Source organism: Hemiscyllium ocellatum, chromosome 32 (genome assembly GCF_020745735.1).
Source record: "Hemiscyllium ocellatum isolate sHemOce1 chromosome 32, sHemOce1.pat.X.cur, whole genome shotgun sequence".
Taxonomy (NCBI): domain Eukaryota; kingdom Metazoa; phylum Chordata; class Chondrichthyes; order Orectolobiformes; family Hemiscylliidae; genus Hemiscyllium; species Hemiscyllium ocellatum.
In genome coordinates, this window is record NC_083432.1 from 41,200,420 (window position 1) to 41,216,943 (window position 16,524).

Below are 16,524 nucleotides of genomic sequence, written 5' to 3' on the forward strand. Positions count from 1 at the left end.
ATAGTCAACAGATCACGAGGAATGAAATGTTTAAAATTAGCCAGACCAGCAAGATCTGAAATCTGGTCAATATTGAGTTAGTTAACCTCAACGCTATTCCTGTGACTTTCAGTTGTGTCATAATAATTCAAAGGTCCTGGCTAATACTCTAGAGACATGTGTTCAAATCCTGAGGCCATTGCAGCTGGTGAAATTTAAGATCAATGAATAAACTTCAAATGTATTTAGGGGATTTTTTTTATTCTTCTCTCTCAATATCTGAAATCAAAACTGGCCTCCTTTGTGAAAGGGTTGAATTTACCCATCATTTTATTAGCTAGGTAGATATTTTTAGTTAATCTGTTCAGATGTATTATTGCGCACCTCTAGAGCAGATGGGAGTTGAACCAAGGCCTCTGGCTCAGAGATAGAAGCCTACCACTGCACCACAAGAGTCTTGCTTTTTGGAGGCATCCTTAATATTTTTGTTTCCCGTCCAACGCCATGGAACAATGTGACTTGAGCCTTTCCATCCAATCCATCCCCACTAATGCACTGCTAGTATTAATGGTTCAGATTAGCACCTCGGTGTACTGTTGATGTGAAACCTTGCCAGAGCTGAAAATGTGTTGCTGGAAAAGCGCAGCAGGTCAGGCAGCATCCAAGGAGCAGGAGAGTCGACGTTTCGGGCATGAGCCCTTCTTCAGGAAATGAAGAAGGGTTCATTCCTGAAGAAGGGCTCATGTTCAAAACATCGACTCTCCTGCTCCTTGGATGCTGCCTGACCTGCTGCACTTTTCCAGCAACACATTTTCAGCTCTGATTTCCAGCATCTGCAGTCCTCACTTTCTCCATGAAACATTGCCACCAAATAATAGGTAATGTGAATCAATATTGCAGGAACATGCAAAACAAACTTGACTGGTGATTTGAGTGCTGAGAATGGGAATGTGAAAGCAGGCCTTTCAGCCCATTGAGTGCACACTGACCCTTCGAAGAGCAGCCCACCCAGACCTACATCCCACCCTAATCTCATGGCTAATACACCTACCCTGCATATCCCTGGGCACTATAGGCATATGGGGGCAGAATACATAGCAAAGAATGAGGCATGAGCTAAATGCATGGTGAGCAGAGGGAAGATTTATATTTATTCTTTCATGGGATGTGGATGTCACTGGCAAGACCAACATTGTTCTTCAGCCATAATTACACTTAAATTCAGTGACTTATCTGGCCACTGCAGAGGGCAGGTTAGAATCAATCATATAACTTATCGGTTTGGAGTCACATACAGGCCAGACCAGGTAGGGATGGCAGATTTCCTTCCCTAAAGAGCATTAGTGAACTGGATGGGCTTTTGCAACAATCAATGATGGTTGTCATTGCAATCATTTCTGAGACGTAACATTCAAGGGAAGACTTGAAGGAGAATAAATATCTCAAAACACATCTCATATAAAACAGTGATCTACCTTTAAGGTTGAGGATTGCTAAACATACTTTCAAGGTTCTACAGTTCTTCAATGAAGAAAATGAATGTAGTCAGTCATTTCCTCCTTAAATTTCAGAGCTTGGGTAAATTTTAGGTGTTTACAAGTAGCTGCTAAACCACACAATAACCTTCCAGCAATCAGCCGCAGAATGTGCCTGTTTGCACTGGTGAGGGATTGACCTCCATTGTGTGCATTTACAGCACATGTGTCCTACAAATGTGAACGTTTGAATCAGGAGCAGAACTAGACCACTTAGCTCTCGAGTTTACTGTGTGATTCAAATAGGTCATGGTTGACCCGATTGCTGCACCTTCTCACCTACCCCTGATAATCTTTCATCTGCTCGCTTACCAAGAATGTGTCTTCAAAATATTCAAAGACTTGACTCACCATGCCTTTGAGAAGAGAGTTCTTTCGACTCTCAGCCCTCTGTGAGTAAACATTTCTGCACATCTCCACCTTCAATGGTTGGCCCCTTATTTGCATTGTGTCTTTTTAAATTAATCCTTGTAGCCATAAAAATACACATTGAATTGCACACAGTACCATTTTAACAGAGGAGCCCTACATTGTGTTAAATGGTAAAACTCTTCAACCCACATGAAAAGGTCTATCCTTCAAACATAATTGAAAATCCTGGTCTCAGTCATTGTTTCATTTAAAAAATCAATTTCAACAATGGAAAGTTTGATGTAATATTATTCTTTTTTTATTACAAAATGAAATAGCTACAACCATTGTGCATTTATTTTCTATTTATTAAACATATACATTAACCTGTACAAAACCAGTAATGTACACCAATGCTTTTTGAATAAATTAAGTTTTCAAGAATAAAACTTCATAGTTAAGAAGTAATTCTACACTTAACATTGACACAATAGCAGAAATCTTTTTTTTAATATATACACAATTTATTTGTTGTGCATCTTGATTGTTAGGTCACATTTGCATTCAGTATCAATGTTGGTGGTTTGGTGATCTCTCAGGATTATATAAATGAGTCAATTTACAATTGGTCCCAAATAATTACATAATATATATATTTACATGTGGTCATTGTGCTAGTACGGAATAGCTCTTCCCTTCCCAAGGCTCAATTGCTAACTATACTGCTGGAATCAAATCTGATGAGCTAATCTCAGTTTAGGATGCTGGTCTGAGCCACAGCATTGATCTTGGCAGCTGTAGGTATGGAGGGTGAAAGATATTCATGATTCTCACTCATGACTGCCAGCTAGAGTTGTTTACTGTTGTAAGCATTAGGTGAAGATAAAACTAAGATCGGCAATGCTGCCCAATTATAAGTAACCCGATTTTCACTCTATGTCAAGGTTGCCTCAGAAAGAATGGAATTTTAGCTGAGACACTGAAGCCATGGGACCACACTCCAATGAGGATAGATCTGGGGTAGTTGGCGATTAAGGAAATGAGAGATCAGAGAAAGAAACACAGCAGGGTAATGGTAAACAACAAGGTAAACAAAGCAAAAGATGAGTGTTAACAGATTCATTTTAAAGTACATTTAAAAAGCCAATACTGCAGAAGATCTTGAACACAGCTATTTATTTTCTGCACATTTAACTTATCAAGACATTTTACTTTTAAAAAAATGAGAAGCTTAGTTCTGGCCCTGGCTCTGGCAACTTACAACATTATGACCTGAAGATCGTGTGCTGCCATGCTAGGAGAGCCAGTTTTCCTCAATACCATGAGATGAATTTTGCCTAAATTCATTACAGTGCAATGAAAGTTTTATTTAATCTTATTTTATAAAATCACATTTATAAACCTTGAAACACATAAAAAAAACAATCATATTTGGGCCTGCATTTTGGCAGCCACTTAATTGGTTCAAAAAGAATTCATTGTCTCCATTTTAAAATTATCATTTTCTCCCTCTGTATATTGCAATCCTAAGAAACATTGGTGGTGAAACGTTCATCGGTGATTGATAAAATTGTGCTTGATTGAAGTGTTTTTTCCAATAACCCCACGTATGTCACATAATAACTAACATACTTGCCCTTCAGTATGAACACTCCATACACCTCAAAACATTGCAGGTAACGTCTGTGTTGGAAAGACCAATTTAATAAGAAATAAATTCCCACCCCTCCTGCAGGGCTAGAAGATTTTCTCTATCCCTCTGAAGGCCAACGTCGTTAAGGGAACTTTCTAGAACAGTAAAGGGGAGTTGCCACCCCTTCCATCTTTGGGGTGATGACCAGTCCTGGGGACCCGATGTAGTTTATATCATTTGGCATGTTGTGCAGAGTGTGCTTGTCCAACATTGCCGTAGGAGTGACTCAGTTGGTATAAAAACTGTAGTACCCTGTATCACTTCCATTTTCCTTCTCATATTTCTCACCATTCTGATTGGGGGGTGAGTTCTCAGTGCTTGAGGTATAAGGAGACACTTTCCTCCGTTTACAATCTGCCTCGTACAGTCCCGAATCGGAAGAATCAGCCGACTTAACGGAATGAGGCTCGAGCCAAGACGAGTCCTCCGTTTCTTTGCTTTTGTCCTCTATGTTGACCAGCGTTGGCCTGGTATCAGCCACCGGCCTGTACCAGGTCAATGCGGAGCCAGGCTTGCTGTGGTGAAATTGAGAGGGTGCCCTTGCACCCCATGCATTTCCTGAACTGAACGGATGATCCTGGTAGTAGCCCAGAGGATGGGGAGTTGCTTGAAGAGGAGGGAAACCTTTCATACTGTAAGTCATAAAGGCATTCCCGGCATAGTCTGGATCATAGGAGCCAAAATCCAGTCTGTTGCCACTCTGCTGCTGTACTGGTGACACAAACCATCGGTGAGGGTTTGTAATGTCTTCTCTGTGTTTAGATGTGTGAGACACAGTCCGATCACCATTGTAGTACCGACCTTGAGGCAGGGCATTCATGTACTGGTCATGTAGGAATGGCTGATACCGTGTGCCTGGAACCAGCTGCTGGCAGTTTGGCTGATCCGGTGGAGAGGGGGTCAGTCGATCTCCTTCAGAATTCCCATACATTCTGAAAGAAACAATCCAAGGGGGATGGATTCATAGGAGGGATGGAATAGGAGAAACCCACTCCCAGTGTGTTCTATGAAGTTATGGCGTACTTCAGTAAGGCGTTCGACAAGGTTCCCCATGGGAGACTGATTAACAAGGTTAGATCTCACAGAATACAGGGAGAACTAGCCATTTAGATACAGAACTGGCTCAAAGGTAGAAGACAGAGGGTGGTGGTGGAGGGTTGTTTTTCAGACTGGAGGCCTGTGACCAGTGGAGTGCCACAAGGATTGGTGCTGGGCCCTCTACTTTTTGTCATTTACATAAATGATTTGGATGAGAGCATAAAAGGTACAGTTAGTAAGTTTGCAGATGACACCAAAACTGGAGGTGTAGTGAACAGCAAAGAGGGTTATCTGAGATTACAACAGGATCTTGACCAGATGGGCCAACAGGCTGAGAAGTGGCAGATGGAGTTTAATTCAGATAAATGCGACGTGCTGCATTTTGGGAAAGCAAATCTTAGCAGGACATATACACTTAATGGTAAGGTCCTAGGGAGTGGTGCTGAACAAAGAGACCTTGGAGTGCAGGTTCATAGCTCCTTGAAAGAGAAGTCGCAGGTAGATAGGATAGTGAAGAAGGCGTTTGTATGCTTTCCGTTATTGGTCAGAGTATTGTGTACAGGAGTTGGGAGGTCATGTTACAGGACATTGGTTAGGCCACTGTTGGAATATTGCATGCAATTCTGGTCTCCTTCCTATCAGAAAGATGTTGTGAAACTTGAAAGGGTTCAGAAAAGATTTACAAGGATGTTGCTAAGGTTGGAGGATTTCAGCTACAGGGAGAGGCTGAACAGGCTAGGGCTGTTTTCCCTGGAGTGTCGGGGCTGAGGGGTGACTTCATAGAGGTTTGTAAAATCATGAGGGGCATTGGATAGGAAAAATAGGCAAAGTCTTTTCCCTGGGGTCGGGGAGTCCAGAGCTAGAGGGAATAGGTTTAGGGTTAGAGGGAAAAGACATAAAAGAGACCTAAGGGGCAACTTTTTCACACAGAGGGTGGTACGTGTATGGAATGAGCTGCCAGAGGAGGTGGTGGAGGCTTGTACAATTGCAACATTTAAGAGGCATTTGGATGGGTATATGAATAGGAAGGGTTTGGAGGGATATGGGCTGGGTGCTGGCAGGTGGGACTAGATTGGGTTGGGATATCTGGTCAGCATGGATGGGTTGGACCGAAGGGTCTGTTTCCATGCTGTACATCTCTATGACTTATGCATCTACGGCTGAACTACAACACAACTCAATGTCCTCACCTTTGCCTGGTACCCCTCAATATCTTTGATTAACAAAAATCTATTGATCTTAGAGTTAATGATTGATCGGGTGTAAACTACTCATTTAGCAGAGTGTTCCGAAAGTCTATCACCATTTGTTTGAAAGGTCATTTTCCTTATTTTACTCCTCGAAGATCTAGCTCCAACGTTTCGATTACAACTCTTGTTATAGGGTCCCCAAAGAGCACAAACAATTTCTCTTTAGCTTGTCTATCTAATTGTCTTACTATCCTGAAAACTTCAGATCAAGTCAATTGTTAACCTTCTGTAAAGTAGGGAAGACATTAGTTTTCGTAACCTTTCCTTCTCAACTTCTTTAACTCAGTCAAGATATCATTCTCCTGAATTTATAGTGCATAAGACCATAAGACCATAAGACATAGGAGTGGAAGTAAGGCCATTCGGCCCATCGAGTCCACTCCGCCATTCACTCATGGCTGATGGGCATTTCAACTCCACTTACCAGCGTTCTCCCCATAGCCCTTAGTTCCTCGAGACAACAAGAATCTATCAATCTCGGCCTTGAAGACATTTAGCGTCCCGGCCTCCACTGCATTCTGCGGCAATGAATTCCACAGGCCCACCACTCTCTGGCTGAAGAAATGTCTCTGCATTTCTGTTCTGAATTGACCCCCTCTAATTCTAAGGCTGTGTCCACGGGTCCTAGTCTCCTCGCCTAACGGAAACAATTTCCTAGCGTCCACCCTTTCCAAGCCATTTATTATCTTGTATGTCTCTATTAAGTCTCCCCTCAATCTTCTAAATTCCAACGAATACAATCCCAGGATCCTCAGCCGTTCCTCATATGTTAGGCCTGCCATTCCAGGGATCATCCGTGTGAATCTCCGCTGGACACGTTCCAGTGCCAGTATGTCCTTCCTGAGGTGTGGGGACCAAAACTGGACACAGTACTCCAAATGGGGCCTAACCAGAGCTTTATAAAGTCTCAGTAGCACATCTCTGCTTTTATATTCCAACCCTCTTGAGATAAGAGACAACATTGCATTCGCTTTCTTAATCACGGACTCAACCTGCATGCTTACCTTTAGAGAATCCTCGACTAGCACTCCCAGATCCCTTTGTGCTTTGGCTTTACTAATTTTCTCACCATTTAGAAAGTAGTCTATGCTTTTATTCTTTTTGCCAAAGTGCAAGACTTCGCACTTGCTCACGTTAAATTCCATCAGGCATTTCCTGGACCACTCTCCCAACCTGTCTAGATCCTTCTGTAGCCTCCCCACTTCCTCAGTACTACCTGCCTGTCCACCTAACTTCGTATCATCGGCAAACTTCGCTAGAATGCCCCAGTCCCCTCATCCAAATCATTAATATATAATGCGAATAGCTGTGGCCCCAACACTGAACCCTGCAGGACACCGCTCGTCACCGGCTGCCATTCTGAAAAAGAACCTTTTATCCCAACTCTCTGCCTTCTGTTAAGACAGCCAATCCTCAATCCATCCCAGCAGCTCACCTCGAACACCATGGGCCCTCACCTTGCTCAGCAGCCTCCCGTGTGGCACCTTATCAAAGGCCTTTTGAAAATCTAGATAGACCACATCCACTGGGTTTCCCTGGTCTAACCTACTTGTTACCTCTTCAAAAAATTCCAACAGGTTTGTCAGGCATGACCTCCCCTTACTAAATCCATGTTGACCTGTTCTAATCAGACTCTGCTCTTCCAAGAATTTAGAAACCTCATCCTTAATGATGGATTCTAGAATTTTACCAACAACCGAGGTTAAGCTGATTGGCCTATAATTTTCCATCTTTTGTCTTGATCCTTTCTTGAACAAGGGGGTTACAACAGCCATCTTCCAATCATCTGGGACCTTTCCTGACTCCAGTGACTCTTGAAAGATCTCAACCAATGCCTCTGCTATTTCCTCAGCCACCTCTCTCAGAACTCTAGGGTGTATCCCATCGGGGCCAGGAGATTTATCAATTTTAAGACTTTTTAATTTTTCTAGCACTATCTCTTTCGTAATGGCAACCATACTCAACTCAGCCCCGTGACTCCCTTTAATTTTTGGGATATTACTCATGTCTTCCACTGTGAAAATGACGCAAAGTACTTGTTAAGTTCTCCTGCTATTTCCTTATCTCCCATGTACGGAAAGAAACTTTTACTGTCATTTCTAATATTACTGGCTAGCCTACCTTCATATTTGATCCTCTCATTTCTTATTACATTCTTTGTTATCCCCTGTTTGCTTTTGTATCCTTCCCAATCTTCTGATTTCCCACTGCTCTTAGCCACTTTATAGGATCTCTCCTTTTCTTTAATACATTTCCTGACTTCCTTTGTCAGCCATGGTTGTCTAATCCCTCCCCGGATAATCTTTCTTTTCTTGGGGATGAACCTCTGTGCAGTGTCCTCAATTATACCTACAAACTCCTGCCATTTTTGCTCTACTGTCTTCCCGGTTAGCTTCTGCTTCCAGTATATTTTTGTCAGTTCCTCTCTCATGCCCTCATAATTACCTTTATATAACTGTAATACCATTACATCCGATTTTGCCTTCTCTCTTTCAAACTCCAGACTGAACTCTACCATATTATGATCACTTCTTCCTAAGGGTTCCCTTACTTTAATATCTTTTATAGGGTCTGGTTCATTGCAAAGCACTAGGTCCAGAATAGCCTGCTCCCTTGAGGGCTCCATGACAAGCTGCTCCAAAAAGCCATCCTGTGAGCATTCGATGAATTCCCTTTCTTTGGATCCACTAGCAACATTATTTACCCAGTCCACCTGCATATTGAAGTCTCCCATGATCAATGTGACCTTGCCTTTCTGACATTCACTGCCATCAGAGTTACTACATCCTTACTACTTCTTATAGCACTGATCAAAGGTCTTGAAGCATAACTGTGTGCACTCTGTTCACTAAATGAATGATTAGGTAATTGGATGATTAGGCATGACTTTCTGAAAATACAATGTTAGTTCTTTTCAAACAAATGGTGAAAGAATTCTACTAAATTCTATAGCATGCGTAGGAATTTCCTGAGAAAAGTTGTAGAATGTCCTACTTTGGGAAGGAAACATTATTGTTTGATTGTAATGCGTTTTGGTTTCTAAATGGCAAGCCCAACAATAGAAAAGTGAAATGGAGTTGATGCTGATTTCCCTCATGCCGCTCATTCAGGTCCTCAGAAGACCAGGCCAATTGCTAGGAACGCAAAATCTTCCTTTCCGTCTGCACGTAACCCAACAAGATGATTCCTCTGTGGATGAGCTGGTCTGCAGGGAGCTTTGCATTGGTATGTTTGTTAGTTTAGCTTTTAACCTCCTGCAGTGACTTTGCACACATCTTGCGAATTAATCCAAGGCTGTTGTCAATCTCAATGAGCTGAGATGTCCCTTGGATTTTAATTCGAGATGCATTCAGAATGGGCAGGATGTGAGGGAGACTTAAGCAGGAGTCTGGACTCAGCAGGACTTCCAGTAAAGCAGGACAGTGCAGCATTACTTCTCGTCTGAGAATAGTGGGAGTGAGGCATCAATGCCACTAGAAAACCAGGAGAATGTGGTACCCAGTGGGGAAGTTGGGATATGGAAAGGGTATGGTTGAGGAGCTACTTGTGTTGGTTGGGACAGGCAAGGCTGGACTGGGAAGCCTTGAAGGACCTGGAGTGATTGAGGGTGCAGATGTTAGAGTTGTATTGGGGAGAAGATTTCTTATCCACTGGGATTGGCTAAACTGGAAACGCAATGTGGCTCAGCTTGTCCAGTGTTTGTTGTGACCCTGAAAGCAACTATTTCCTAATCAACCGGCTCAGAAATGCTGCAGCACACCTCTGGACCTTGAATACATGCATGAGAAAGGACCAGCCAAGTTACTGCCTGCTCCATCCAATCAGGATTGGGAACTTTTACTGCCTATTTTCTGCAGGGTGGACCAGTAACCAGTGCAACTTTAAATGTCCATCGTCCCTGCTTCTGGCAGAGGTTAAAAATGCTCCCTTCAATTCTGCTCAGTATAACCTCAAAAAATAATTGAGCCTGTGAAGATATGATACAATAAATATACTTACGAGTCAAAATTGTCTCGGAAGCCTTTAGCAAAAGGATTGTGGTCTATTTTAAGTTGTGTGATCTGGAAAAGAAATATCCCATAACAGTTACAGGCAGGTATCTTTCCCCTTACACTTCCAAACATTGCTGCAGCTTCATTGGTGATTATGTTGCTGAACACATCAGTTTTCTGTTTAATGGAAAATATTTTTGGTTGCAACATCTCTTTGATCCATTCACACCCAATCTGGCCTGAACCATGCTGGAGTTCACGATGACAAAGTACCACTCAGTGATGTAACACACTGGAGAAACTCAGTTGATCTGGCAGCATTTGTAGAGAGAGAAACAGAGTTAATATTTCAAGTCTGATATGACTCTTCATATTCTGGTCTCTGAAGAAGAAGAAACCCCTGAGCCAAACCACTCCAAGTGTCTGACTGACCGTACACAATCCTCTGGACTCATATTGAAGGCTGTCCTTGCTTTAGTGTGTTGGGACCTCCACACTGAACAGTGTCTGCCTTGAGTTTATTGAGGATTACTCTCCTTAGACTTCGAGACATTGCCATTTAGCAGAGGCACGAATGGTGTGTTTGGTGTCTACGTGGTTGGCACACAGTGTAGGTGTGAGGCTGATGAAGCACGTTGCCATACAGTGTCACATCCAACCCCCACCCCCCTCTGCTTGACTGGTCACTGCTGGCAGCCAGGATAGGCTGCCTGGCATTGGGTCTACACTAAGAGGGAAGGCAAGACAGAAGCAAGGTGTGTGCCTTTCAGCTCTGGGTGGGACAGCAAAGAGTGAGAAGGCAAGGCAAGGCTGTGAGTATCCAACTAATCGCAAAGTGAGTGAGCACAAAAACAGCAATCAGGGACCTGAGAAGCGGCCAGATCCGGCCCACAAAATGGCTGCTGGAGCCTGTACACAAAATGTGCTGGCACTAACACTCCAAGGTCATGATGTACTCCAAGGTACAGCACTGGAGAACTGTGTTGGGTCAGAGATAGGCCATGAGGCTGTGGTGAGGCTGGTGCATGTCCAATGCCAACCTCCATGGATGAGGGATGGATATGGTCATTGCCCGTGAGTGTTGGCAATTGCTGTCCAAGGTGGAGGCCCAGAGGATCTTGTGGTGAACTGGAGACACCAGATAACCGCTCTGACTTTCACTGAGGGAGCGGTCACCATGTAGCTTCTATTTTTCTTTTACTTTTTTTTCAGAGTCAGTCCCCTAAACTAAGGAGATTTTAAATCTCCTGGTTATGTTAATCAGCCAGGGTTTTCCTGATTGTCGCAGGTGAACAGTACACACTGACTGTGGCCCAGCCAGCACAGAGTCAGTCCCCTAGACTGAGGGACCATGTAACTTCTATTCAGTAAGTAGGACAATGGAAAACTGCAATTAAATGAGGTGCAATTAATTAATAGTGAGACGTTAATAAATCCAAATCGGCCACTCAATATTCATTCTCCTCTGGGTTGGAGAATTGATCATTTTGCTCATGACATAGCGAATCCCCTTACTGCTGATATCACCCTATTTACCAACTTTCTCAGCAAGGCCCAAGTCATTCACTTGCTGGAAACATTCCACCCAGAGTCCATTTTGTGGTTTTTTGGTTCCAAAGAAGTCATATTGGACTCAAAAACGTTAACTCTGCTTCTCTCACCAGAGATATTGTCAGATCCGCCGAGTTTCTCCAACAGCCTTTTAAAAAAGTTTTAGATCTCTAATGAGCACAGCATTTTATTTTTATCCAAACATATTATTCTGGTTGCCATTAGGGATATAAGGCTACATACCACTCTCTAGCCCTTCTCACCCTCTTCAGACATCCTGGCTAACAAAAATAAACAACGGGCTTGAAACTTTTACCAAGGTCAACTCACATCAGCATTCTGGTAAGCAGTAACAGCGATGAATTGTGTTTCGGGGAATGTGAAGGCTTGCATTTTCGTTGTGAGGTATGGGTCTTCAGTGCCGTCCTCCTTCACTTCCACAATGTGAAGCCGTGGCTGGTACTTGTGTAGGGACTGCAACACAATCATCTGCAACAGAAAGGTAGGAGGCAGTGATGGGCTGGGGGATGGGAGCAAGACACTCCTGGGAAGACTCAAAACCCAAATAAATACGGCAAACTCCAGCTGATCCTCACTAGAGTGAAACCTAGCACCCAGTGAGCCATGCCTGAAGATGACACATCGGCAAAGCCATTCTCTGGTCACCTGACATCCAAACAAAATTTGACCTCTGCCCTTATTGGAGGACAGTACCAAGTGGTGGGTGGGCTGATAAATTTTGACCACTGAGCTAATTCACAGATACATTTCAGGAAGGGGGTTAGAGTGGGGGCATTGAAGGAGAAGGAAAAAAAAGGTGCTACTTGGCGTAATTTATCTCTGTGAGCCTTTAGCTCCGTTTTTAAAGAAAACCTTTCTTACAAGCTGTCAGGGAACATTCCCTTCCCCCGTATCTGTCAAAAGATCCTCTCAGACCTCCAGTGTTGGCTGATTATCTATCCCCAAATATGGGCACAGCCAAAGAGAAATGGGGGCAGAAATATCTGAAGTCAGGAGCTAGTCAAGTGGGAACTAAAGATCATGATCCTGGAAATAGCCATCTAGTTTAGACCCTTCAGCCCATCGAGCTGGTGAAAAACACGCACTTTTGAATCCAAAGCTCTTATGAGGGGTCTTCCAGAGGCCCAATGGGAGCTGAATCCCGAAATTCGAGTCAGAGCAATTCCAATGGGGAATGTGTGGTTGAAGTGGAAGAACGTGGAGCTGAATTTACACAGACCCCACCTTAAAGAAAATGCAATTAATTTTCAGAATGGATTTTCTTACCTGAGTGACATTGTTAGATGCTCCTTTATTGTTGGTCAACTTGAGCTTCCCAAAGGAAATTTCTTGGCGCATCCAGTGTGCCCCTGTGTTTGGCGAGTCTGGGTGGATGTATGTCCGATTGCCTGCAATGGAACAATTGTGCCCATATCATCAAATCAGCCTTTAAGCAGATGCAAGGACATTTTTGAACTGACTTCACGAGGAAGGAATGACTCATGACAGGACTGCAATGCTGCATTTATCTGAATTTTAAATGAGTCACTAGTGTTTCTAAGAAAGAGGATTTAGCATATGTTAAAAAGTTAACAGGTACCTACTTGCAGTAAGGATGGATTAATGAATCTGGTGATAAATATTTGTACTGCATTATTGCTATTTTACTGGTTATTTGATTAGGGCACGTGTAAATGAGGCGTTGATTAATGCAAAGCTGAACTTGGGTTTCCCAGGGAAGCAACGTAAAAGTGGTCTATTGACCTTTAGGATGTGTTACTTTATACCTTCCTAAGACCAGGACTGGCTCCTGCTGTCTGGGTTTCACACTGCTGACTACAAGACTGGAGTACTTTTTTTAACAGAGACACTCTGCTCTCTAGGATTAGAAACCCCCCAGCTAACTCGTCTGTTCACTGCAGCTGATGGATGGTCACCCAACCATCAGGAGGCAACATTGCTGTTTATAAGCAGTCAAAATCAGTTTTTGTAAATTCTGCAAAATAAAGATGGGCGGCACAGTGGCACAGTGGTTAGCACTGCTGCCTCACAGCGCCAGAGATCCGGGTTCATTTCCCGCCTCAGGCGACTGACTGTGTGGATTTTGCATGTTCTCCCCGTGTCTGCGTGGATTTCCTCCGGGTGCTCCGGTTTCCTCCCACAGTCCAAAGATGTGAAGGTCAGGTGAATTGGCCATGCTAAATTGCCCGTAGTGTTAGGTAAGGGGTAAATGTAGGGGTATGGGTGGGTTGTGCTTCGGCGGGTTGGTGTGGACTTGTTGGGCCGAAGGGCTTGTTTCCACACTGTAAGTAATCTAATCTAATCTAAAAAAAGATAATAAACCTATTAAGTGATGTGCGGTTGCTGTTGTATTATATAAAAAAATGCAGCAGTCACTTTGTGCACAAACAGCAAAATGAGAATGGCTCCATCAGGTTGCTATTCTGTTCCAAGTGATGTTGATTGGAAACACTGACACCAGGCAAAACTGCTCTGCCCTTCTTCAAATAACATCACCAGACCCTTTGTACCCAGCAGAAAGGGCAAAAGGGACATCAATTCTTAAGTCTCTGAGTGACAGCACTTCTGACAGTGCACTGTTCCTTTAAAACCACATTGGAGGAGTGTTGGCTCAGATTTAATGCCTGCACGTGGGACTTGAACCCATTTAGCTTCTAACTCGGAGACAAACGTGCTACCTACTTAACTGAAGCCGACAGCTTGACATCTGCTTCTGCTGGATGTGCAGCCCAAGAGAGAACACTCACTAAAGCCATCCCTGCATTTATTTTTGCTTAAAAGACTCACTGCGCCAGGAAATAAACAAATGGTGCTTCACACACCAATGGCCTCCAACAGCACAAATGGAATGGTTGAGATCTCATCTAAGGTTTCCCTCAAGCGCCTCCAAATAGGAACCTACCCAGACACAGGCCGGTCACGCACCCTCATATGCAAGGTTGCCTCAGAAAAGAGGGATGACAGGGAGATCACTTCAGCATGTCTCTGACTTAGGGAATTTATTAACTCAATCGAAAGATGTGCAAGTTAGGTGAATTGGCTGTGCTAACTTGCCCATAATGTTCAGGGGTGTGTAGGTTAGGTGCATTAGGCAGGGGTAAATGTAGGGGAATGGGTCTGGGGGGGATACTCTTCGGAGGTTCAGTGTGGACTTTTTGGGCCGAAGGGCCTGTTTCCACACTGTAGGGATTCTAATTTCAATTCTAATTCTAATTGATGTTCTGATCCTTTCTAATCAGGAAATGGATGTTGTCACAAATGGAACCTCCCCTAATGGTTTAACTAGTATCCAAGGCCCATCAGAAAGCGATCAGAAGTCACATGACACCAGGTTAGCATCATAGAGTCAAACAGCATGGTAATAGACCCTTTAGTCCAATTTGTCCATGCTGACCAAATATTCTAAATTAATCTAGTTTCATTTGCCAGCAGTTGGCCCATATCCCTCTAAATCTTTCCTATTTATGTACCCATCCAGGTGCCTTTTAAATGTTGTAATTGTACCAGCGTCCACAACTTCCTTTTTTTATAGAATCCCTACAGTGTGGAACCAGGTCCTGCAGCCCAACAAGTCCACACTGACCCTCCAAAAAGTAACCCAACCAGACCCGTTCTCCTATCCTATATTTAGCCCTGACTAATGCACCTAACCTACACATCCCTGCACACTATGAGCAATTTAGCATGGCCAATCCATCTAACCTGCACATTTTTGGATTGTGGGAGGAAACTGGAGCACCCAGAGGAAACAGACACGAGGAGAATGTGCAAACTCCACACAGTCACCGGAGGATGGAATTGAACCCAGGTCTCTGGCACTGTGAGGCAGCAGTGCTAATCACTGAGCCATCGTGCCACCCTGTGCCCAATCCTTACACACACAACCCTCTGTGTGAAAAGGTTGCCCCTTAGGCTACCTCTACATCAGGTGTAATTTCAAATAAACTTGTTGAACTATAACTTGGTGTCATGTGACTTCTGACCTTGCCCAGCCCAGACCAACAGCAGCACCTCCACCTCAACATTAGAAAGAGGACCCATGCAGATGGGAAGTTGCTGATTGCCTTTCCCTGGTATGTATTGTATCTTAGCGAAAATCAGAAATGCAATAATTTTCTCCAGCACCCCTAGCTTAAGGATAGAAATGCCCATCCAAAGGGCATGCCATTTCTGACTGGAAGAAACAGGAGAGGTTTAGTGCATTTCCCTGATAATTAAATTTCCTCAAGCCTTGGCATCTGGAGACTACACGTCAGGTCAGTGTGAATACTGAAGGTGTTAAATCACAGGAATGTCAGCTGATGAAGGCATTAGGAATCTGGTGCACAATGTGCAAGGAAACAGCTGCTGTAATACTAGCTTAATATAAAATAAAGGTTTGGCTGGAAAATATTACAGTGCAATGGTTGCCGAAACAGCAGATCACTGTCGGAAAATTCATGATTCATAGAAATTGCCCGTCTAAATGTCTGAGGGAACAGAGAACCCCAGTTATTAGGCAATAAGTTGGGGTGGATCCATTTATTTGCTTTTTAACAGACTGGCTTATTCTATCCTCTATTGGAACAACATTAACAAGTGTCTGTGTGTTAGGAAGAAAGTCTCCCAACCCCAGGCAGTACGCAGCCCCATAAGCTCTAACATTTCAACTCCTGAGGTCCTGAAAATGTAATATTCCTGATCTATGGGTTTGTTTTCTTTTGAATTTTCTGGGCATGGGATTTGGAATTCTACTTGTATGTGATATATGACCATTTCATTGCTGCTGGACAATTTGTCTTACGTGAACCAGTGTGATTCTGCAATACTAGCCTCCTTAGTGTATCTTAAAACTGATTTTGGAAACGTAATGAGTTTTGGTGGGGCACCTTTCAGTTTAGGAATTGGACAAGCCTTACGCATTCAAAAGCAGCGAATCACCCAACTATTTGAGTAGATCATCAGGCTCAATTCTCCAGAGTTATTATTGCTGTTAATTTGCTTAAAGGCTTAACAGTTGTAAATCAAGCTATGATGCATCTACTCACTCAAACAATAGCTAATATGCTCTACTCCCTTGTGAATGTACAGATGAATGGGTGCTTTAAACTCTAGCTGTTAATGTAGCCATTAGC

The 16,524-nt window shown here is 43.3% G+C and overlaps 1 protein-coding gene across 1 annotated transcript in view; it reads right to left on the minus strand.

The window, feature by feature from the left end:
• Positions 1-3,333: 3,333 nt before the first annotated feature.
• tbx21 (T-box transcription factor 21) overlaps positions 3,334-16,524 on the minus strand; it is a 43,603-nt gene continuing 30,412 nt past the window's right edge. Inside the window, exons 3-6 of the mRNA XM_060848515.1 lie at positions 12,677-12,798; positions 11,720-11,878; positions 9,846-9,907; positions 3,334-4,490 (exon numbers count right to left, since the gene is read on the minus strand). Of these exons, the coding sequence (XP_060704498.1) occupies positions 3,785-4,490; positions 9,846-9,907; positions 11,720-11,878; positions 12,677-12,798 (1,049 nt within the window). The 3' untranslated portion in view covers positions 3,334-3,784. The remainder of the gene's footprint in view (positions 4,491-9,845; positions 9,908-11,719; positions 11,879-12,676; positions 12,799-16,524) is intronic.